The sequence below is a fragment of the Vipera berus genome (genome assembly GCF_964194415.1).
Source record: "Vipera berus genome assembly, chromosome: 3".
NCBI lineage: Eukaryota > Metazoa > Chordata > Lepidosauria > Squamata > Viperidae > Vipera > Vipera berus.
Genome location: NC_138204.1, coordinates 3,556,746 through 3,580,968, shown reverse-complemented (window position 1 = coordinate 3,580,968; position 24,223 = coordinate 3,556,746). Strand labels below are relative to the sequence as shown.

Sequence of the window (24,223 nt, the reverse complement as noted above, 5' to 3'; positions counted from 1 at the left end):
CAGGTTGTTCCACTGGTTAATTGTTCTAACTGTCAGGAAGTTTCTCCTTAGTTCTAGGTTGCTTCTCTCCTTGACTAGTTTCCATCCATTGCTTCTTGTCCTGCTTTCAGGTGCTTTGGAGAATAGCTTGACTCCCTCTTCTTTGGGGCAGCCCCTGAGATATTGGAAGACTGCTAGCATGTCACCCACTCATCCATCTCTTCATTAAACTACACATCCCCAATTCCAGCAACCGTTCCTGACATGTTTTAGCCTCCAGTCCCCCAATCATCTTTGTTGCTCTTCTCTGTACCCTTTCTAGAGTCACAACATCTTTTTTACATTGTGGTGACCAAAACTGGATGTAGTATTCCAGGTGTGGCCTTACCAAGGCATTGTAAAGTGGTATTAGTACTTCACGTGATCTTGATTCTATCCCTCTGTTAATGCAGCCTAGCACTGTGTTGGCTTTTTTGGCAGCTGCAGCACACTGCTGGCTCATATTTAAGTGATTGTCTACTAGGACTCCGAGATCCCTCTCACAGTTACTACTATCGAGCAAGGTACCACCTATACTATACCTGTGCATTTGATTTTTCCTGCCTAAATGTAGAACCTTACTTTTTTCACCATTGAATTTCATTTTGTTAGATAGCGCCCAATGTTCAAGTCTGTCCAGATCCTCCTGTATCTTAAGCCTATCTTCTGGAGTATTGGCTATTCCTGCCAGCTTGGTGTCGTCTGGAAATTTGATGAGTTCCCCATCTATATGCAAAGAACAGGAAAGTGTTTTTCTTTTGGTACCAGAGGGAACTCTGGGTGTTGTTTTTTTTAAAAGCCAATTCCAAGAACAAAAGTCCAGAAATTGAAATAGAAGATTTGACAAGTTTTCCTTCCTATGTAGGAAAATCTGGAAAGTTTAATCCCTGTGTACCTTCTAAATACGCATGCATATTTTTTTTTGTCTCAAACTGCCCCATTCGTGTAATAATAAATCACCTGGGTCTCCACATCGGTCAGTTTTCGAGTCTGCTCAGCTGTTTGGCTCAAAAGGCTGGTGCCAATCTCCAATATGGCCGCTGTTTGGTTCTGGACCACGTTCTGTTGGATGTGGGCCATCTCAGTCTTGATGTTCATCTGGATGAAGTTCTCCAGCTGAAGAGAAAGCAGTCACGTCAATATGAGAAGGTTTTGGATCTGTCTTCTCCCCAGCCTTGGTTGCAACCAACTGTGGGAAGTCAGCCCACCCCCACCCCCACCCTAGAGAAGGAAATTATTAAAAGGGCAGAATATTATATTTCCTCAAAGGATCTTAAAGAGGCAGAAAAGCATGCCCAGTTTTTCTTAATAGTCCCAAGTCTCCCTCCCCCAAGCGGAAACCAGCTCTGTAGAAATGCAGATGTGATAATCCATTCAGGAAGGTTGGAGGCCCCCAGCTAGAAGCTTAGGAAGACAAGACACTTAAAATCTACATACCCCACCCAATCTCTAAGACAGGACAGAATAGGATTAACCCACAGATGCCAAAGGGACACAGGTCAAAATACATGACACAGGAAATACAAAGCCTCAAGCAGGAACAGGAAGGAACTCCAGACAAAAGGCTCCAGAGGGTATAAAAACCCACTCCCTACATGTGCTTGACACTTTTTTTCTTTTCTTCCAGAGCCATCTTCCTGTCTGGCTCTCCTCTTCAATAAACCTTCTTTCTAAAGCAGTCGCCATGTTGTTTATTCCCAGCTTGGACTGGACCCTGATGAAGATTTTTCCTCCAACACAACATTACCCCAATATTGGGAGGCAGTTTGGTGTAGTGGTGATGCTGCTGGCCTAGAGACCAGGAGATGGCAAGTTTTAGTCCTGACTTAGGCATGAAAACTGGCTAGGTGACTGTGGGCCAAGCACCGGGAGACTGTGAGTTCTAGTCCTGCCTTGGTTATGAAAGCCAACCGGTCTAGTCATGTCTAGTCTAACAAAGAAAAGGATTAAGGGCGACACAATATTCCAATATTTTGCAAAGCTTCCGAGGGCAGAACAAGAAACAGTGGATGGAAATAAATCAAAGAGAGAAGCAACCTGGAACTAAGGAGAAATTTCCTGACAGTGAAAACAATTCACCAGCGGAACTACCTGCCTCAAGATGGGGTTGGACTAGAAGATAGATAGATAGATAGATAGATAGATAGATAGATAGATAGATAGATAGATAGATAGATAGATAGATAGATAGATAGATAGATAGGCAGGCAGGCAGGCAGGCAGGCAGGCAGGCAGGCAGACAGACAGGTGATAAATAGGTGATAGATAGATAGATAGATAGATAGATAGATAGATAGATAGATAGATAGATAGATAGATAGATAGATGATAGATAGATAGATACATAGATACATAGATACATAGATACATAGATACATAGATACATAGATACATATATATAGACAGACAGACAGACAGATAGACAGACAGACAGATAAAGAAAGAAAGAGGGATATATATGTGTGTGTGTGTGTGTGTATGTGTGTGTATCTATAGATAGATAGATAGATAGATAGATAGATAGATAGATAGATAGAGAGAAAGAAAGAAAGAAAGAAAGAGAAAGAAAGAAAGAAAGAAAGAAAGAAAGAAAGAAAGAAAGAAAGAAAGAAAGAAAGAAAGAAAGAGAAACAATAGACAGACAGACACATACAGTATAGATGATAAACAGTGGAGGGATGATGGGTGGATATAGAGTGTGATGAGAGATGGATAGAGTATGTGGTTGGAGAGAGAGAGACAGAGAGAGACAGAGTGAGACAGAGAATAAGTGTGGCATTTCTGAATCTCCTGGGCAAAACAACACAAGCGCTGTGTACAATCCCCATGGGGTATCTCTGACCCCCTCCGTCCCATTGCCCAACAGCCTGGAAATGTCTCCAGGGCATCCCCTGGGGGAATCCAGCAACACCAGCCAAAAATAATAATAAAGAAATGCTGAATGCTCTAGCACCACGTAAGAAGAACAAACATGCCTATGTGTAAGTCGCTTTTCTCTTGGCAAAAGCCCCTCTTGGACAGTGCCAGTTTTAATCAACTCCTGGCTGCGGATCCCGTTGGAGCCACGGGAATCGCAGTGCCCCCCCTAACCCGGTCTCTTTGCTTCCCTCCTGGCTGACTAATTGGACAAATTGTTCGCTCCACGGATCTCCCTCCGTTGGACGCCGGGCAGTCCCCGGCTGCGAGCAAAACAGTCCAAAGCTGGAAGAAAGAGAACATCCTGCATTTGAGCCGCAGCTACGGCACGGAACGGGCATCGGCTCGGCCATCCCTCCTCGTTGGGCAAAGTTTTGCCAGCCGGACTCAGAAGCTGAGAGGGGTAAATGAGTCACTGCAGGGGATAAGTTAGCCACCCGGTCGCTAAGCGAATCTGGCTTCCCCACGGCCTCTGCTTCTCAAAAGGTCGCAAGAGGGGATCACGTGACCCTCCCGGGGACACCGCGCCCATCGTAAATGTGAATCAGTTGCCAAGTGCCCGTCATAAATATGAATCGGTGGCCAAAGATCCCAGTTTTGATCGTGGGACGGTGGGGAGGCCACAAAGGTCATAACTGTGAAAAACGATCGTAAGTCCCTTTTTTTCCCAGTGGTGTGATCATTTTGAACGGTCGCTAAATGAACGGTTTGTAAGCAGAGGACCGCCTGCATTTGTTTGTTTATTAAACAGATATGTTACCTGGCTCACTATCCAGAATGACTCAGGGAGACACCAGGAGGGTGTGGAGGATTCTGCAGAGGGTTAGGTTTTGTTCTAGCCCATCCCAATCACAATAAATTAACATTTATTTGAATGGAATAGCAGAAAGAACGAGATCCAATTTGGTCTAGCAACTCGGTGACTGTGAGCCAATCACCAGGAGACGGTGAGTTCTAGTCCTACCTTAGGCATGGAAGCCAGCTGGGTGACTTTGGTCCAAACAACAGGAGACAGTGAGTTCTAGTCCCGCCTTAGGCATGAAAACTATTTGGGTGACTTTGGGCCAATCACCAGGAGATGGAGAGTTCTAGTCCCGCCTTAGGCATGGAAGCCAGCTGGGTGACTTTGGGCCAATTGTCAGGAGACAGTAAGTTCTAGTCCTACCTTAGGCATGGAAGCCAGCTGGGTGACTTTGGTCCAATCACCAGGAGACGGTGAGTTCTAGTCCCGCCTTAGGCATGAAAACCATTTGGGTGACTTTGGGCCAATCACCAGGAGATGGAGAGTTCTAGTCCCGCCTTAGGCATGGAAGCCAGCTGGGTGACTGTGAGCCAATCACCAGGAGACAGTGAGTTCTAGTCCTACCTTAGGCATGAAAACATTTGGGTGACTTTGGGCCAATCGCTAGATGGTGAGTTCTAGTCCCGTACCAGGCACAAAAGCCAGTGAGTGACTTTGGACCAGTCACCAGAAGATTGTGCACTGCAGTTATAGTCCTGGTTGCACGGAAGCAACCAGGTGACTTTGAACCCCAATACCAGGTGATGGTAAATTCTAGTCCCACCTTAGGCATGAAAGCTGACTGGGGAATCCTGGGAGCTGACCTCCACCCATCTTTAAATGACCAACGTCATTTAACACTGACCTAATATGTGTGCATCACACTCACATCCATACACACAGCCCACCCCCTCCCCAATTAACACTCCCCATGCTTGGCACGGTGGCATAACTGCCTCTGCTAGGCCTCCATCTCAGTTAATTCATAGGGTTGTGTGAACGCAAAATGCTCTCTCAGCCCGGCTTGCTTCCCAGTTTTGTTACAGAGATGATTTTCGGAAACCCTTTTGAGTTCTCAAGAAAGAGAGGAAAAGAAAACAAACGAAGGAGGAAAGAAAGAAAGAAAAAAAGCGGTGACGACATCTTTCACCAAGACATGTTAGGATCAATGAATAAGGTTCCAAGATCAACTGGATCCAGATGGTTAAAATCCCTCCCTGGGGACTTCAAAGTAACTTTCTTGGGATAAGCAACAGTGTTCCCGCAAGACAGAAAGAAGACGCAGCGATGAGACACAGATGTTCATCTTTGGAGATCCCCGAGGGAGATGCGTTTCCTGAAGTCCTCTATTTTTAGGAGAGATTCTTATAACTGAGGTCTGTCTGATAAATTCCAGATTTTTGGGAAGACTCTGGGAAGTGGGGGCTTCCAACGACAGGTCAACGGAGGCAAGGGGTCCCCTCCGGTGGCAACACAGAAGCTAAGAGCTTCAATATCAGCTGGGAAGTCAAAACTCAACAAGGATAGATTTGTATCTATGATTCTGACGTTCTACGATTCACAGAATCGCAGAATCATGAAATCACAGAAACATAGAATCACAGAATTATAGAAACATAGGATATAGAATCATGGAATCATAGAAATTGAATCATAAAATAACGGAATCACAGAATCATGGAATCACAGAAGCAGACATAGAATCACGGAATCATAGAATCACAGAATTATAGAATCACAGTATCATAGAATTACAGAATCATAGAAACAGAATCACAGAATCAAGGAATAGAAACGTAAAATGACAGAATAAGCACAGAATCATGGAATCACAAAAACAGAGAAACACAGAATCATAGAATCACAGAATCATAGAATAAGGGAGTCACAGAATCATAGAATCACAGAAACAGACATAGAATCAAGGAATCATCAAAACAGAATCACAGAATCACAGAGTTAGAGAAACATACTCATGGACTCATAGAATCACAAAATTACAGAATCATATAAACATAGAATCACAGAATCATAGCAATAGAATCATACAATTGTGGAATCATAGAAACAGAGAATCAAGTATCCCGGAAACATAGAATCAAGAATTTCAGAAACATAGAAACTTAGAATCATGGAATCATAGAAACTGAATCATAGAATAACAGAATCACAGAATCACAGAAACAGACATAGAATCACGGAATTACAGAATCATAGAATCATATAAACATAGAATCACAGAATCATAAAATCACAGAATCATGGAATCACAGAATTATATACACAGAAACAGACTCATAGAATCATGGAATCATAGAAACATAGAATCACAGAATTATAGAAAGAAACTCAGAATCACAGAATTACAGAATCATATAATCATATAAATATCGAATCATAGAATCGCAGAATTATAGAAATGTATAACAATATAAACATAGCATCATAGAATCCCAGAATCATAGCAACAGAATCATAGAATTGTGGAATCATAGAAACATAGCATCAAGAATCCCAGAATCATGGAATCATAGAAACACAGAATCACAGAAACATAGAATCACAGAATCAGAGAAACAGAATCAGAGAAACATAGAATCATGGAATCATAGAAACTTAGAATCACAGAATCACAGAATCATATAATAATATAAACATAGAATCATAGAATCACAGAATCATAGAAACAGAATCATAGAATTGTGGAATCATAGAAAAATAGCATCAAGAATCCCAGAATCATGGAATCATAGAAACACAGAAACACAGAAACACAGAATCACAGAATCACAGAATCAGAGAAACAGAATCAGAGAAACATAGAATCATGGAATCATAGAAACTTAGAATCACAGAATCACAGAATCATATAATAATATAAACATAGAATCATAGAATCACAGAATCATAGAAACAGAATCATAGAATTGTGGAATCATAGAAACATAGCATCAAGAATCCAAGAATCATGGAATCATAGAAACTTAGAATCACAGAATCATATAATAATATAAACACAGAATCACAGAATCATAGAAACAGAATCATAGAATTGTGGAATCATAGACAGAATAAAAAATCTCAGAAACATAGAATCACAGAAACACAGAATCACAGAAACATAGAATCGTGGAATCATAGAAACACAGAATCACATAGAATCATAGGGTCAGAAGGGACCTTAGAGGTCTTCTAATCCAACCCCCTGCTCAGGCAGGAGACCTTACGCCATCCCACTTGAATGGATGACCAATCTTGGAAACCTCCATGCCCAAGCGTAGGAGCTAAGCTGCTCAAGTGATCTCCCAGTCAGGAAAGGGCTCCTGAGTTCCAGGGTGGGTCTCCCTTTGAGGAGCTCCTACCCCCCGCTTCTTGTCCTGCCCTCAGGTGCTTTGGAGAACACGTCAACCCTCTGTGATAGTTTGAAGGGAAGGTGAACTATACCCACCTACAAGCAGCATCTAGAAAACAGGACAGCAATTAATAGCCGCCATCCTGATTTGTCAAACAGAAGCTTTGGTCCCAATGACTTCCTTTTCTGAGTAGCTCTTAGTTGATTGGGGGTATGCGGTGGATGTAATATATCTTGATTTCAGAAAAGCAATTGAGGGGAATACCTGATAGCATTCTGATTAGAGGGAGAGAGACAGAGACGCCTTCTTGAAAAATCCGTGCTCACTGCACTGTTTCCAAGATATTTTTCAGCTGTTTGGGAATTCACCGACTCTAGTTTACCAGTTCCTCGTTTTTTTTGGGGGGGGGTTGTTTTGTTTTTTTGAAAGGTAGATTCTCACAGTCTTCTTTAACTAGATTGATTGAAAGAGAACGCTATTAGATGACAGAAATTTCCGCATTTCATTCTCTTTTTAAGAGCCCTGTTAGGGCAGGGGAACTGGCCATTTGTATTCCTTTTAATGAAAGACTCCGCGAAGGTGCTAAGCTCGCCAAATTCTGGCCGCCATCTTGAATTTTCTGACTCCCTCGGACAGCCCTTCCTTTGCTCAGGTCCCTAGAACTTGCTGCTCTCTGAGGGAGAGAGAAGTTCCCTGTAAAAAGTGCTTTGGGGGAAAAAAAAGAAGAAGAAATAATCCCCGGGATTAACACAGGAAGTGGGCGGAAACTATTAATAATTCTCTGATCTTTTTTGGAAAAATCAATGTAAAGTGGGCCCTTGGGAGGCTGGAAGGACGAGAGAAGCAAAATACAGAAACAGATGCTTTTCTATTGAGGGAGAAGACTTGAAACATGGGAAATAATTAGCAAATGCATCCAGATCTTGAGCTTAAACCAGTGTGGCTCAGCCTTGGCCACTTTAAGTTATGTGGACTTCAACTCCCAGAATTCCCCAGCCAGCATGGCTGGCTGCAGAATTCTGAGAGCTGAAGTCCACGTATCTTAAAGTGGCTAAGGTTGGGAAATATTAGCTTAGATCAGGGGTCTTCCAACTTGGCCCTTTTATGACTTGTGGACTTCAACTCCCAGAATTCCTCAGCCAGGCACTCTTGGCTGGGGAATTCTGGGAGTTGAAGTCCACAAGTCATAGAAGGGCCAAATTTGAAGACCCCTGCTTGTGGACTTCAACTCCGAGAATATCAGCAAACAGCCCGTGCATGTCAGCAAACAGCCCGTGCCTGCAAAGATGAAGTGAGAGAAGCTAAGGCTCAAAATGAACTAAGGCTTGCGACAAAGTCAAAAATAACAAAAAAGCTTCTTTCAACATATAAGAAACAAGAAAAAAGTTAAGGAAATGATTGGTCCATTAGTGGGGGAAAGTGGCAAGAAAGTGACAAGTAACAGGGAGAAAGCAGAACTATTTAACTCGTTTTTTGCATCTGTCTTTACACAAAGGGAAAAAACATTCCAACCTACAAAACCAGTGCCATAAAAAACAGAATAGAAACGCAAGTTCTCTTCAACATCTTCATCAACGATTTGGATGAGGGGATAGATGGGGAACTCATCAAATTTGCAGACGACACCAAGCTGGCAGGAATAGCCAATACTCCAGAAGACAGGCTTAAGATACAGGAGGATCTGGACAGACTCGAACACTGGGCACTATCTAACAAAATGAAATTCAGTGGTGAAAAAAGTAAGGTTCTACATTTAGGCAGGAAAAATCAAATGCACAGGTATAGTATAGGGGGTACCTTGCTCAATAGTAGTAACTGTGAGAGGGATCTCGGAGTCTTAGTAGACAATCACTTCAATATGAGCCAGCCGTGTGCTGCAGCTGCCAAAAAAGCCAACACAGTGCTAGGCTGCATTAACAGAGGAACAGAATCAAGATCACATGAAGTGTTAATACCACTTTATGATGCCTTGGTAAGGCCACACCTGGAATACTGCATCCAGTTTTGGTCACCACGATGTAAAAAAGATGTTGAGACTCTGGGAAGAGTGCAGAGAAGAGCAACAAAGATGATTGGGGGACTGGAGGCTAAAACATATAAGGAACGGTTGCTGGAATTGGGTATGTGTAGTTTAATGAAGAGAAGGGTGAGGGGTGACATGATAGCAGTGTTCCAATATCTCAGGGGCTGCCCCAGAGAAGAGGGAGTCAAGCTATTCTCCAAGGCACCTGAAAGGCAGGACATGAAGCAACAGATGGAAACTAGTCAAGGAGAGAAGCAACCTAGAACTAAGGAGAAACTTCCTGACAGTTAGAACAATTAACCAGTGGGACAACCTGCCTCCAGAAGCGGTGAATGCTCCAACACTGGAAGGTTGTAAGAAGAGAACGGACAGCCATTTGTCTGAAATGGTATAGGGTTTCCTGCCTGAGCAGGGGGTTGGACTAGATGACCTCCAATGTACCTTCCAACATTATTATTATTATTATTATTATTATTATTATTATTATTATTATTATTATTATTATTATTATTATTATTATTATTATTATTATTATTATTATTATTATTATTTTATTTATTTATTTTTGGGACTTATATGCTGCCCTATCTCCCGAATGACTCAGGGCAGCTAACAACAATAAAATACAGCAATACAAAAGTTAAAAAGAATTAAATTAACAGCCCCAATAAAATAAATTAAAATTAAAATTAAAAATTAAAAAACATTTTAAAATCCCTGTCGTCAGTCCAGGTCAGCCCGATGGAAAAGGAATGTTTTAAGGCCGGAGATCCGGGGCCATCTGGAGCTCAAGGGGAAGTTGGTTCCATAGGGCTGGCGCTCCCTGGGGGTCGCCAGCTGACATTGTCTAGCCGACGGCATCCTGAGGAGGCCCTCTCTGTGTGAACGTACTGGGTGATGGGAGGTCGTTCCCGGCAGCAGACGGTCCTGCAAATATCCCGGGCCTAGGCTGAGGAATTCTGGGAGTTGAAGTCCACAAGTCATAAAAGTGCCAAGTTGGAAGACCCCTGGCTTAGATACCTGATAGTCAGCTGTTCTCAAGATGGTACTCTTTGAGCTCTCTGACCCAGGCTGAGAATTTTAACTGGGTTTTATTTTCAGGGATAATTTAATCTTTTATTTGTCTTTTAACTTTGTATTTTGTATTGGTATGATTTTAAAATGCCCTGTAAACTGCCCTGAGTCCTTCCGGAAAGGGCGGTATATAAATCTAATAAAATCTAAATCTAAATCTACTCTTCAGGTGTGTTGGACTACAATCCCCATCAGCCCCTGCTCACCCATGGAGACCATTGGATGGGAAAATGCCTTCTAGAACAGGGATGGTCAAGCCCCGACACCTGCATTCACTATTGCAGTGTAATCTGGCTGAAGAATCTGCAACTTGCCACAGATGGAGACAAGGAATAGTGGGTGGGGCTGGAGCACTGGATGGGTGTGGCCAAAACGAATCGTGGGCGGGGTCACTGAGTCCCAGGTTTGGTGTTGGTTTTTTTGCTAACTTCATATATCTCTTCATGGGAGTGTTTCTCAACTTTGACAACTTTAAGACAGGTAGACTTCAGCTCCCAGAATGCCCTAACCAGCCCACGTGGCTGGGGCATTCTGGGAGTTGAAATTTGCCTGCCTTAAAACTAGCAAGATCGAGAAATACCGCTCTGTGGCATAACACAGGTCGTCTTCAGCTTGCAACCATTTGTAAGTTTGCCGTTTGAGGTTACAACGGCAGTGGAAAAAGGGGACTTATGACCGGTTTTCACACTTACGACTGTTGCAACATTCTCTTTAATAGCCTAGACTTGGGGTCTTCAAACGTGGCCCTTTTATGACTTGTGGACTTCAACTCCCAGAATTCCTCAGCCAACGTGCCTGGCTGAGGAATTCTGGGAGTTGAAGTCCACAAGTCATAAAAGGCCACGTTCGAAGACCCCTGGTCTAGACCAGAGGTGGGGAACTATGGCCCCTTTATAAGTTGTGAACGTCAACTCCCAGAATTCCTGAGTCAGCAATGCTGGCTCAAGAATTCTGGGAGATGAAGTCCACAGCTCCTAAAAGGGTCATAGTTCCCCACCCCTGGCCTGCCCAAACCTCCAGACTCCTGATCATCTTTGTTGCCGTTCTCCACACTCTTTCTGGAGTCTCAACATCTTTTTTTTATATCATGGCTACCAAGACTGGATGCAGGATTCCAAGGGTGGCCTTAGCAAGGCCTTGTAAAGTGGCATTAACACTTCACATGACCTTGATTCTGTCCCTCTGTTGATGCAGCCTAGGACTGTGCTGGCTGCAGCACACGGCTGTCTCATAATTAAAGTGACTTGTCCATTAGGACACCAAGATCCCTCTCACAGTTACAGTTCTTAGCTGCAGAAAAAGCATCTAACCTCTTTTCCTTTCTCTGAAGTCCTTTGAATTTTCAGGGCACCAGAAATGTCTTCCCTAGTGACCCTCGTCTTGCAGGAGACGCCCAAAATATCCAACTTTTAGCTTTCATAAATTGCAGCTTCCTGGGAACTGTCTGGGTTTAGTTGTCTAGGACAACATGATTTAGCATCTGGATTGTTCCTTCTTAATCATGGTACCTCACTCCCAAAGTGGTCCCTGACGCAAAACTTCCTGGCTCTCAGCCGCCCCCGCGCATACTAACAATACTCCACGTTCTCCTTCAGCCAACATTCAAAATTTATCTGCGGTGCAAAACTCAGCTCAGTTGCAAAGGGTTCTCACCGTCAGCCCAACTGCTTAATTTTAGATGCAGATACTCCTCAACCTATGACTGTTACTGAGCCATTTGGGTCATAAGCCATGATGGTCGTTAAGTAGGTCGGCATGTGACTGTGCCTGATTTTACAATCTTTTTTGTGGCGGCCATTAATTGGCTGCAACAGCTGTTGAGCCCCTTCTTTCTTCTTCCTGACATTGCAAGATTCCTTTTTTTAAAAAAAAATCTGCAACACAAATAGGCAACCATCCAGATTTTCTCTTTAACAGAATAACAGAGTTGGAAGGGACCTTGGAGGTCTTCTAGACTAACCCCATACCATACCATTGCAGACAATGTAGAATGGAATGGAATGGAATGGAATGGAATGGAATGGAATGGAATGGAATAGAATAGAATAGAATAGAATAGAATAGAATAGAATAGAATAGAATAGAATAGAATAGAATAGAATAGAATAGAATAGAATAGAATAGAATAGAATAGAATAGACAGATTGTAGAATAGAATAGAATAGAATAGAATAGAATAGAATAGAATAGAATAGAATAGAATAGAATAGAATAGAATAGAATAGAATAGAATAGAATAGAATAGAATAGAAATAGAATCACCCTTAGTTACAAAATGGCCATAACCATGAGACCAAACCCCACCCCTTTTTAACAGCTGGGCTTTTGATCACATGATTAGGCCTGCCATTTTGACTCTTTTGCCCTCACCCCTCTGTGGATCCTTCTAGTTGGTTACCCTGCTTAAAAGATCTAATCTTAGGCAGGAAAGTGGATGATGGAAGTGGAAAGATCTTACGCTTATCCAATCTCTTTTAAGAGGGCAAGATAAGAAACAACAGTTGGGTCCTGACCAAAGAGAGAAGCAACCTGGAATTAAGGAGAAACTTCCTGACAGTGAGGACAATTAACCAGTGGAACAGCTTGCCACCAGAAATCCTGGGCGCTCCATCGCTGGAGATTTTTAAGAAGAGACTGGACCAGTCACTTGTCTGAAGTGGTATAGGGTTTCCTGCCTGAGCAGGGGGTTGGACTAGAAGACCTCCAAGGTCCCATTCTATTCTATTCTATTCTATTCTAACCCTTTTCGTTTTGTTTCCTCCTCCCCTCCTTCTCTTTCTCCCTTCTTCCCTCCTGCCAGCCCCCTCTGTTTATTTCCTTCAATGTCTGAATCCAAAGAAAACAGGGACTGCTAAGTGGTTCCAGCTGAATTTGTGAAGAGCAGCCTATTTTGGGGGAAGCCGTGAGGGAGGCAGTGTTTGCAGAGAGGCCGCTGAAAGACACGGTCTCCGCTCCGTGTCCAAGAACCGGTCACCAAGCTTCAGATGTTCATCGTGTTCTTTGCAGGGCCTCAGAGTTGCAACAGCGGACCGTCGGCCAAGATCTCAGGAAAGGAGAACATTTTAAAATAGAAAACGGGCCAGACTTGAGTACGAACGTTTTGAATGTCCTACGAACGAGTGTTGGATTTCTCAACACAAGAATCCAGGCACCCAAAGTGCAATTAGACAGTGGGATTTTCTCCAGCAGGATTTGGCTCTTGCCCCACTTCTCTCCACACACACACACCCCGCCGCGACCCATAACTCTAAGGAACAACTGCTCAGAAGCAATCTCTGTGGGTTCTACAGAAAATCACATTTCCTGCAGTGCACACTTGGTTGTTGTTGTTGTTGTTGTTGTTGTTGTTGTTGTTGTTGTTGTTGTTGTTGTTGTTGTTGTTGTTCTTCTTCTTCTTCTTCTTCTTCTTCTTCTTCTTCTTCTTCTTCTTCTTCTTCTTCTTCTTCTTCTTCTTCTACTTCTTCCTCTTCCTCTTCCTCTTCCTCTTCTCCTCCTCCTTTCTTCTTCTCCACCTTTTCCTTCTTCTCTTTCTTCTTTCTCCTCCTCCTCCTCCTCCTCCTCCTCCTCCTCTTCTTCTTCTTCTTCTTCTTCTTCTCCTCCTCCTCCTCCTCCTCCTCCTCCTCCTCCTCTTCTTCTTCTTCTTCTTCTTCTTCTTCTTCTTCTTCTTCTTCTTCCTCTTCTTCTTCTTCTTCTTCTTCTTCTTCTTCTTCTTCTTCTTCTTCTTCTTCTTCTTCTTCTTCTTCCTCTTCCTCTTCCTCCTTTCTTCTTCTCCACCTTTTCCTTCTTCTCTTTCTTCTTTCTCCTCCTCCTCCTCCTCCTCTTCTTCTTCTTCTTCTTCTTCTTCTTCTTCTTCTTCTTCTTCTTCTTCTTCTTCTTCTTCTTCTTCTTCTCCTCCTCCTCCTCCTCCTCCTCCTCCTCCTCCTCCTCCTCCTCTTCTTCTTCTTCTTCTTCTTCTTCTTCTTCTTCTTCTTCTTCTTCTTCTTCTTCTTCTTCTTCTTCTTCTTCTTCTTCTCCTCCTCCTCCTCCTTCTCCTCCTCCTCCTCCTCCCCCCACCCTCCTCCTCCTTCTTGTCATCCCCTTTTTTCAAGCAGGGCAGAAAGTGTAAGCAGAACCAGAGAACTGGAAGGGACCTTGGAGGATATCTAGTCCAACCGCCCCACTCAAGTTGGGGACCCCTATACCCATTTCAGACAAATGGCTGCCCAGTCTCTTCTTGAAAACCTCCAGTGATGGAGCAGCCACATTATGGAACCAACTGCCGGTTGAGCTCCGGACGGCATCGGACCTCCGATCCTTCCGTCGCGGGTTGAAGACCCATTTATTTGAACTAGCGGGTCTGGCCTGATGGGGGTATATGGGTTTTTATAGGCTTGTTATTATTTTATCATTCTTGTTTTAATTGGGCATTGGTTTAATTTTCTTTTAATTTTTGTATTGTTATTTATATATGCCCTGTGAACCGCCCTGAGTCCCTTAGGGAGAAGGGCGGTATAGAAATCTCAATAAATTAAATTAAATTAAACTTCTGGAGGCAGGTTGTTCCGCTGATTATTTGTTCTCGATTTCAGAAAAGGCAGGAACAGCCATGCTCCTCTGTGCATTAATGATTCACCTGCGGAGATGGTTATCAGCATCAAATTCCTGGGTGTTGCAGCTAACGAGTAGGCTGGCTTGGTTGCTCAACAGTGAGAAACCGGTGAAGCGGGCACAGCAGCGCCTGCATTTTCTGCGTCGCATGAGAAAAGCACATCTTTCTTCCTCTGACCTCACCACTTTCTGCAGAGGGACGATCGAGAGCATCCTGTCACACAGCATCACAGTCTGGTTTGGAAGCATCCCTGCTTCGGACAGGAAGGCGGTGCAGAGAGTGGTGAGGACAGCAGAAAAGATCATTGGCAGTTCCCTTCCTCCCATCAAGGACATAGCACAGAAGCGTTGCTTGAGCAGGGCCTGCAAGATGGTCTGGGACACGACACACCCTCCCCACCACCTGTTTTCCTTGTTCCCTTCTGGGAGGAGGGGGCTCCGTGGCATCCGTAGCAGAACATCCAGATTCAGCCATAGTTTCATTCCATAAAGCTTGTGAACTCTCAGGCTTCCTCCTTCTGTTATGTATTCAAGATGGACAATCATTAATAGTTATATGCAGGGCTTTTTTGCCATAGAACGCCCAGAACGGAGTTCCGGCACCGTTTTTGGATGGAACCTTGTAGGGTAGGCAAGGCGGGTTGTATGATATGTGAGAGTTCCGGCACCTTTTTCTTTTACAAAAAAAGCACTGGTTATATGTTACTTATATATAAGGGTGTAGGTCTATACGTACGTTGTACATAGTATGTTTTAAATTTATTTATTTATTTTATTCAATTTATATACCGCCCTTTTCCTGAAGGACTCAGGGCGGTTTACAGGGCAAATTAAAAAAAAATACAATATACAAATTAAAATACAATTAAATTAATAGCCCCAACACTTTAAAATTGAATTTATTTATTTATACTTATTTTATTAGACTTATATACTGCCCTTCCCCTGTAGGACTCAGGGCGGACTAGGTTAGGAACAGATCAGCCTGGAGAAAACCTATCTGTGTAGTCGCTAAGAGTCATCGGAGAGTTGAAGGCCTATAATCAATCAATTAACAGGGAGACAGAATTCCTTCGAGAAGTCCATAACGCTGAGAGAAGTGGAAGGAAAGAGAAGAGGGTGACCATCAGCTAGGTGGAAGGACTCAATCACGAGTCGATGGAGACAACGTTGGAAGATCTGAAGGACCAAACTGGGGACAGGTCAGTCTGGAAGAGGTTGAGCCTTTCGGTGGTTAAGCGACAATCAATGTCAAGACCAGGTTCCTTTGAGAAGTCCATAATGCTGGGGAAAGGTGGAAAGAGAGAGAGAGAGAGGAAGAAGAGGATGATGAGAAGTAAGGTGGATTGACTGAGCTGCGATGATGATGGGGGCACCGTTGGGAGACCTGACTGGGGACAGGTCCTTCTGGCTAACACCTACAGGATTGCTAAGAGTCAACAATGACTTGATAGCACCTAATCACTCATCAATCTATCTGGAGTTCCTTTCAGAAGCCCATAATGTTGGGAAAAATGGAAGAGAGGACCAGGAACATGGGAAGGACAAGAAACTAGCCAGATGGAGATCCAGACTGGAAATTAGGAGAAATTTCCCAATAGGGAGAACAATGAATCAATGGAACGGCTTGCCTCCAGAAGTTGTGGGTGCTCCATCACTGGAGGTTTGCAAGAAAAGATTGGACAACCATTCATCCAGCATGCCTTGGGCAGAGGGCTGGACTAGAAGACCTCCAAGGTCACTTTTAGCCTTATCTGTGCATGATTCTATCACTCTGTTACAAGGGTGAGGGTGGGGGGGGGAGGGGAACCATTGGGAGGATGCCTAAAAGACCAGGTTAGGAACAGATCGTGGTTACGAAAACCTAACTAGGTGGTCACTAAGAGTCAAGGGTGAGTTGTTGGCACATAATGAAATCAGGATTATTTCCGAGGATTTGCTGAATACACTCATTATTTGATTCTATTCTTTTTACCGGCAGTTGACATAAACATTTTTGCTTGAAGCCCTGTTTCCCAGGATGGATTAAGTACCTTGTTTATTTAAAGTGCCACAAGGGGAAAGGAGGAACGGACGAGGATGCAATTTCAGTGATCCCCAAATCCGTCCTTAAATTTTCACAAAGTTCCCTTAGGATCAAACCACTTGGTTTTGCTGTGTTGTTGCCGGACCACCATGTTGTTCTCGTTCTCGATTTATTTTTAATTTATTTTTTTAGAAAAAAAAGTTCTTATTTTTCTTGTTGGATGTTTATCTTGTCCCCGATTTTACATCCAGTGTTGTATTTTTATGTTGTGGTGACATTGTGAACCACCGAGAGTAGTTTGGAATTGGGGAAGGCCGAAATTGAATAAAATAATAAAGTAAAACAAATATAAAAAATAAAAATAAAAATAAATGAAAAATTAAAAATAAAACAGATAAAAACAATAGAGTATAGTAATAATAATAACAGATTGCCCTCACATCGATAATAATAACAGAATAACAGAGTTGGAAGGGATCTTGGAGGTCATCTAGTCCAGCCCCCTTGCACAGGCAGGAAACCCTATACCATTGCAGACAGGATAGGGATAGAATAGAATAGAAAATATGGAATGGAATGGAATGGAATGGAATGGAATGGAATAGAATAGAATAGAATAGAATAGAATAGAATAGAATAGAATAGAATAGAATAGAATAGAATAGAATAGAATAGAATAGAATAGAATAGAATAGAATAGAATAGAATAGAAAATATGGGATGGAATAGAATAGAATAGAATAGAATAGAATAGAATAGAATAGAATAGAATAGAATAGAATAGAATAGAATAGAATAGAATAGAATAGAATAGGAATAGAATAGAATAGAATAGAATAGAATAGAATAGAATAGAATAGAATAGAATAGAATAGAATAGAATAGAATAGAATAGAATAGAATAGAATATATAAGAATAGAATAGAATAGAATAGGAATAGAATAGAATAGAATAGAATAGAATAGAATAGAATAGAATAGAATAGAATAGAATAGAATAGAATAGAATAGAATAGAATAGAATAGAATAGAATAGAATAGAAATAAAGAATAGAATAGAATAGAATAGAATAGAATAGAATAGAATAGAATAGAATAGAATAGAATAGAATAGAAATAAAGAATAGAATAGAATAGAATAGAATAGAATAGAATAGAATAGAATAGAAATAAAGAATAGAATAGAATAGAATAGAATAGAATAGAATAGAATAGAATAGAATAGAATAGAATAGAACAGAACAGAACAGAACAGAACAGAACAGAACAGAACAGAATAGAATAGAATAGAATAGAATAGAATAGAATAGAATAGAATAGAATCTGGAAGGGACCTTGGAGGTCTTCCAGTCCAGCCCCCCGCTCGAGCAGGAGAACCTATACCATCTCAGACAGGTGACTGTCCAGTCTCTTCTTAAAAAACCTCCATTGATGGAGCGCCCACGATTTATGGTGTCAAGCTGTTCCACAAGTTGATTGCCCTCACTGTGAGGAGGTTTCTCCTTCATTCCAGGTTGCCTCTCTCCTTGATCAGCTTCCAACCGTTGTTTCTCGTCCTTCCCTCTGGTGCTTTGGAGAATAATGTGACCCCCTCTTCTTCTTTGTGGCAGCCCCTCAAATACTGATACGCTGTATTTTTTCTTTTCTTTAGACAAGCCAAACCCAAGTCCTGCAGCCCTTCTTCCTATGTTTTAGTCTCCAGGCCTTGGATCATCTTAGTTGCTCTTCTCTGAACTTTTTCCAAGGTCTCAACATCTTTTTTCTGATATGGTGACCAAAATTGGTTGAAGTATTCCAATTGTGGTCTTACTGGGGTTTTTAAGGCGGTACTAATACCTCTCGTGATCTTGATTCTATGCCTCTGTTTATACAACCCAGGATTGTGTTAGCTTTTTTGGCTGCTGCTGCACACATCCGGCTCACGGTCAAGCAATCATCCACTAGGACTCCAAGGTCCCTCTCACAGTGGCTGTTTTTGAGCTGGGTCTCACCCATTCTGTACTTTTATGCCTTTGGGTTTTCCTGCCTAAATGTAGGACTTCGCTTTTCTCCACATTGAAACTCATTTTGTTCCAGTTTGTCAAGATCTTTTTGGATCCTGAGTTTGTCTTCCGGGGTTTTTGGCTACTCCTGCCAGTTTGGTGTCATCTGCAAATTTGATGAGTTCCCCTTCTATTCCCTCGTCTCAAGTCATTTATGAAGATATTGAAGAGTACTGGGCCTAAGACGGAGCCTTGTGGCACCCCACTGCTTACTTCTCTCCATGTGGATGTAGTGCCATTGAGGACTACTCGTTGAGTATGGTTTGCCATCCAGCTGCAGATCCATCTGGTGGTGACGTTGTCTCTCTAGTCCACCTTCTCATAGCTTGCCAAGGAGTAGGTGGTGGTCTACTCTGTCGAATGCTTTACTGAAATCTAAGTCTACTGCGTCCACTGCGTTTCGCTGGTCTACTAGTTTACTCACTTTATTGAAGAATGAAATAAGATTGGTTTGGCATGATCTGTTTTTAACAAAGCCGTGTTGGCTACTAGTTGTGAATTTATTTGCTTCTAGCTGTTCGCAGATCTGTTTTTTTATTATCTTTTCTAGGATCTTCCCAGGTATTCATGTTAAACCGATTGGTCTGTAGTTTCCTGGGCCCGTTTCCCCCCCCCCTTTCTTGAAGATGGGGACCACATCAGCCCTTTTCCAATCTTTGGGTACTTCGCCACTGCTCCAGAATTTATGAAAGATGTGGTACAGCAGTTCTGAGATAACATCTGCCAGCTCATTCAGAACTCTGGGATGTAATCTGTCAGGCCCTGGTGATTTATCTTTGTCAAAGTTGGATAGGTGTTCTCTTACCATTTTCTGGCTTATTTTAATTTTTGGTTCTAGTATGTCTTTTGCAGTGGTTTTTTTTTGTTTTGTTATGTTGGACTATGGTGTCTTTTTGTGTGAAGACTGATGCAAAATAGAATAGAATAGAATAGAATAGAATAGAATAGAATAGAATAGAATAGAATAGAATAGAATAGAATAGAATAGAATAGAATAGAATAGAATAGAATAGAATAGAATAGAATAGAATAGAATAGAATAGAATAGAATAGAATAGAATAGAATAGAATAGAATAGAATAGAATAGAATAGAATAGAATAGAATAGAATAGAATTACAGAATAGAATTACAGAACAGAACAGAACAGAACAGAATAGAATAGAGTAGAATAGAATTACAGAATAGAATTACAGAACAGAACAGAACAGAACAGAACAGAACAGAACAGAACAGAACAGAACAGAATAGAATAGAATAGAATAGAATAGAATAGAATAGAATAGAATAGAATAGAATAGAATAGAATAGAATAGAATAGAATCTGGTAGGGACCTTGGAGGTCTTCTAGTCCAGCCCCCTGCTTAAGCAGTAGAACAACTTGCCTCCAGAAGTTGTGATTGCTTCAACACTGGAAGTTTTTAAGAAGAGACTGGACAAGCATTGCTTTCCTGCCTGAGCAAGGGGTTGGACTAGAAGATCTCCGAGGACCCTTCCGTTATAGAAATAGAGAAAAAAAATCCCACCTGCCCTCTTTCTGCCCCGGTGCCTTTAAAAAAAATTATAGATATAGATACAGATAGATATAGATATAGATATAGATATAGATATAGATATAGATATAGATATAGATATAGATATAGATATAGATATAGATATAGATATAGATATAGATATAGATACAGATAGATATAGATATAGATATAGATATAGATATAGATATAGATATAGATATAGATATAGATATAGATATAGATATAGATATAGATATAGATATAGATATAGATATAGATAGATAGAGATAGAGATAGAGATAGAGATAGATAGATAGATAGATAGATAGATAGATAGATAGATAGATAGATAGATAGAGATAGATAGATAGAGATAGATAGATAGATAGAGATAGATAGAGATAGATAGATAGATAGATAGATAGATAGATAGAGATAGATAGATAGAGATAGATAGATAGAGATAGATAGAGATAGATAGATAGATAGATAGATAGATAGATAGATAGATAGATAGAGATAGATAGATAGATAGAGATACATAGATAGAGATAGATAGATAGATAGATAGATAGATAGATAGATAGATAGATAGAGATAGATAGATATAGATAGATATAGATAGATAGATAGATAGATAGATAGATAGATAGATAGATAGATAGATAGATAGAGATAGATAGATAGATAGAGAGATAGATAGAGATAGATAGATAGATAGATAAATAGATAGATAGATAGATAGATAGATAGATAGATAGATAGATAGATAGATAGATAGATAGATAGATAGATAGATAGATAGATAGATAGATAGATAGATAGATAGATATTTTACCTTCATTAGCCACTGAGTGTTGTTTTCCAACATCCTCTGCAGCTGCTCGACCCTCAAGGCGGGCTGGGCGTCGCTGGCCGGGAAAGGCTCGCCGGGAGAGTCCCGCTGCAGGGCGTTGATGGCGAGGGGGTCTCCGGGGCTCTGGCAGGGGGGAGGCTCCGCTTCGGGGAGGACGAAGGTGTAACTGCAGCGACCCTGCTGAACGCGGTGGGCGCGGCGGCGGAAGACCCCCTCGCTCGCCCTCCGCTGGCTGCCCTTCGCCTCCCGGGCTGCCAGCAGGGCCCCGACGGCCAGGCAGGCCAGGAGGAATTGCATAGCGGCCAGGTGGGTGGAGGGGCGAAGAAAAGCCCACCTACCCTTCTCCGGCCCTTAAGGTTGATTTTTTTGGTTTTTTTCCCCTCGGCTCAACCTCTCCCCTGCAGTGAAGTGCCGGGATGCAAAGGCTCGGCTGATGCCAGAGGGAACGGCTGTACTTCCTTCTGTGGGTCAGACTGGGGTTTCTTCCCCCCCCACTCCCCCTTCTTCAGAGTGCGTTCACATTCTGTAAAATTAGAACTTCCTCTTTCCCTCTGCCCCTCCTCCTCTCCCCCCCTTTTTTTTTGACAGCCCCCCTCTTCCTCAACAAGTCTGGGTTGTTGTTTTTTTTTTTCTTTAATCATCCGGCGGCTTTCAGGAGCTATGAGGTCAGGCCTGCCAAAAAATAGAGGAGGAGAAGGAGGAGGAGGAGGAGGTATACAAGAGAATTTTGAGGGGCTGCCCCAAAGAAGAGGGGGGGGTCAGCTTGTTTTCCAAAGCGCCCGAAGGCAAAGACGAGATGCAACGGGTGAAAACCAATCGAGGAGAGGAGCAACCTGGAATTAAGGAGAAACTTCCTGACAGGGAGGATAATGAATCACAGCTTGTCTCCAGAGGCGGTGAAGGCTCCAACACTGGAAGTTTTTAAGAAGAGACTGCACAACCATTTGTCTGAAATGGTATATTGTTTCCTGCCTGAGCAGTGGGTTGGACTAGAAGACTTCCAAGGTCCCTTCCAACTCTGTTATTCTTCCTTCCTTCCTTCCTTCCTTCCTTCCTTCCTTCCTTCCTTCCTTCCTTCCTTCCTTCCTTCCTTCCTTCCTTCCTTCCTTCCTTCTCACTGGAGGCTTTTAAGAAGAGACTGGACAACCATTTTTCTGAAATGGCATAGGGTCTCCTGCCTGAGCAGGGGGTTGGACTAGATGACCTCCAAGGTCCCTTCCAACTCTGTTATCCTTCCTTCCTTCCTTCCTTCCTTCCTTCCTTCCTTCCTTCCTTCCTTCCTTCCTTCTCACTGGAGGCTTTTAAGAAGAGACTGGACAACCATTTTTCTGAAATGGCATAGGGTCTCCTGCCTGAGCAGGGGGTTGGACTAGATGACCTCCAGGGTCCCTTCCAACTCTGTTATCCTTCCTTCCTTCCTTCCTTCCTTCCTTCCTTCCTTCCTTCCTTCCTTCCTTCCTTCCTTCCTTCCTTCCTTCCTTCCTTCCTTCCTTCCTTCCTTCTCACTGGAGGCTTTTAAGAAGAGACTGGACAACCATTTTTCTGAAATGGCATAGGGTCTCCTGCCTGAGCAGGGGGTTGGACTAGAAGACCTCCAGGGTCCCTTCCAACTCTGTTATCCTTCCTTCCTTCCTTCCTTCCTTCCTTCCTTCCTTCCTTCCTTCCTTCCTTCCTTCCTTCCTTCCTTCCTTCCTTCTCACTGGAGGCTTTTAAGAAGAGACTGGACAACCATTTTTCTGAAATGGCATAGGGTCTCCTGCCTGAGCAGGGGGTTGGACTAGAAGACCTCCAGGGTCCCTTCCAACTCTGTCATCCTGACAGTGAGAACATTTAACCAGTGGAACAGCTTGCCTCCAGAAGTTGTGGGTGCTCTCTGAGTTGCAGGTTTTAATGACCCAACTAGGGGACATCATCAGTGCTAGAAAAGGAGTGGAGTCTGCAAGGGGGAGGAGGGGGAAGGGTTGGAGAAGATGGAGACAGAAGGAAAACGGAAAAAGAGAAGAGGAGGAGAAGGAAGGAAGATGGAGACAGGAGGAGGAGGATGAGCAAGAGGAAGAGGAAGAAAAAGAAAGAATTTTTTGCCAAGAATTTCTCCTTCCCCTCCAATCCTGTTATAAGCGGTCATTTTTCAAGGCTGAAGGTTACACACAACCGGGCAACCCAAAAGGGAGTGGTGGGTGTTACGGGTTTTTTAAAAAATCCCATCTGGAGTGCTTTAAGTAAATGTACAATGTTGGGGGGGGGGGTTTGGGGGGGATAATTAGAGAGGGATAATTCAAGGCTGTCACTCTGCATGTGCTTCAGTTTGGCACCAATTGCGTCTCCCCTGCACTTCTGGCCCCCTCCCAGGAGATTTGCAAAGATTGGCTTGACATTTCTTTGGCTGATTTAATTAATGGAACTTAACTGATTCTGTTTTCTCTGCGTTTTTTCCCCCCTAAATGTTTTAATTAGAGGTTAACCCTTCTAGCACTGATGATGTTACCTAGTTGGGTCATGAAATGTCTGCAGGAAAACCAAGTACCGAGAACCCCACAAACCTCACAGTCCTCCTCCTCCTCCTCCTCCTCCTCCTCCTCCTCCTCCTCCTCCTCCTCCTCCATCATTCCAGCATTGATGATGTTACCTAGTTGGGTCATGAAATGTCTGCAGGAAAACCAAGTACCGAGAACCCCACAAACCTCACAGTCCTCCTCCTCCTCCTCCTCCTCCTCCTCCTCCTCCTCCTCCTCCTCCTCCTCCTCCTCCTCCACCATTCCAGCATTGATGATGTTACCTAGTTGGGTCATGAAATGTCTGCAGGAAAACCAAATACAGAGAACCCCACAAAACTTACAGTCCCCCCCCTCCTCCTCCTCCTCCTCCTCCTTCTTTCCACAAAACTCACTCTCTTCTAGCTCTGATGATGTTACCTAGTTGGGTCATGAAACGTCTGCAAGAAAATCTCCAAGCTCAGAGAACATCAAGGACCCCACAGTTCTCCTCCTCCCTTCTAGCGCTGATGATGTTACCTAGTCGGGTAATGAAATGTCTG

At 42.7% G+C, this 24,223-nt stretch overlaps 1 protein-coding gene across 1 annotated transcript in view; it reads right to left on the bottom strand.

The window, feature by feature from the left end:
- Window positions 1-21,496, bottom strand: part of ANGPT4 (angiopoietin 4) — a 39,590-nt gene extending 18,094 nt beyond the window's left edge. The window contains 2 exon segments of the mRNA XM_081323883.1: window positions 979-1,134; window positions 21,172-21,496. Of these exon segments, the coding sequence (XP_081180009.1) occupies window positions 979-1,134; window positions 21,172-21,486 (471 nt within the window). The 5' untranslated portion in view covers window positions 21,487-21,496.
- Window positions 21,497-24,223: the final 2,727 nt, after the last annotated feature.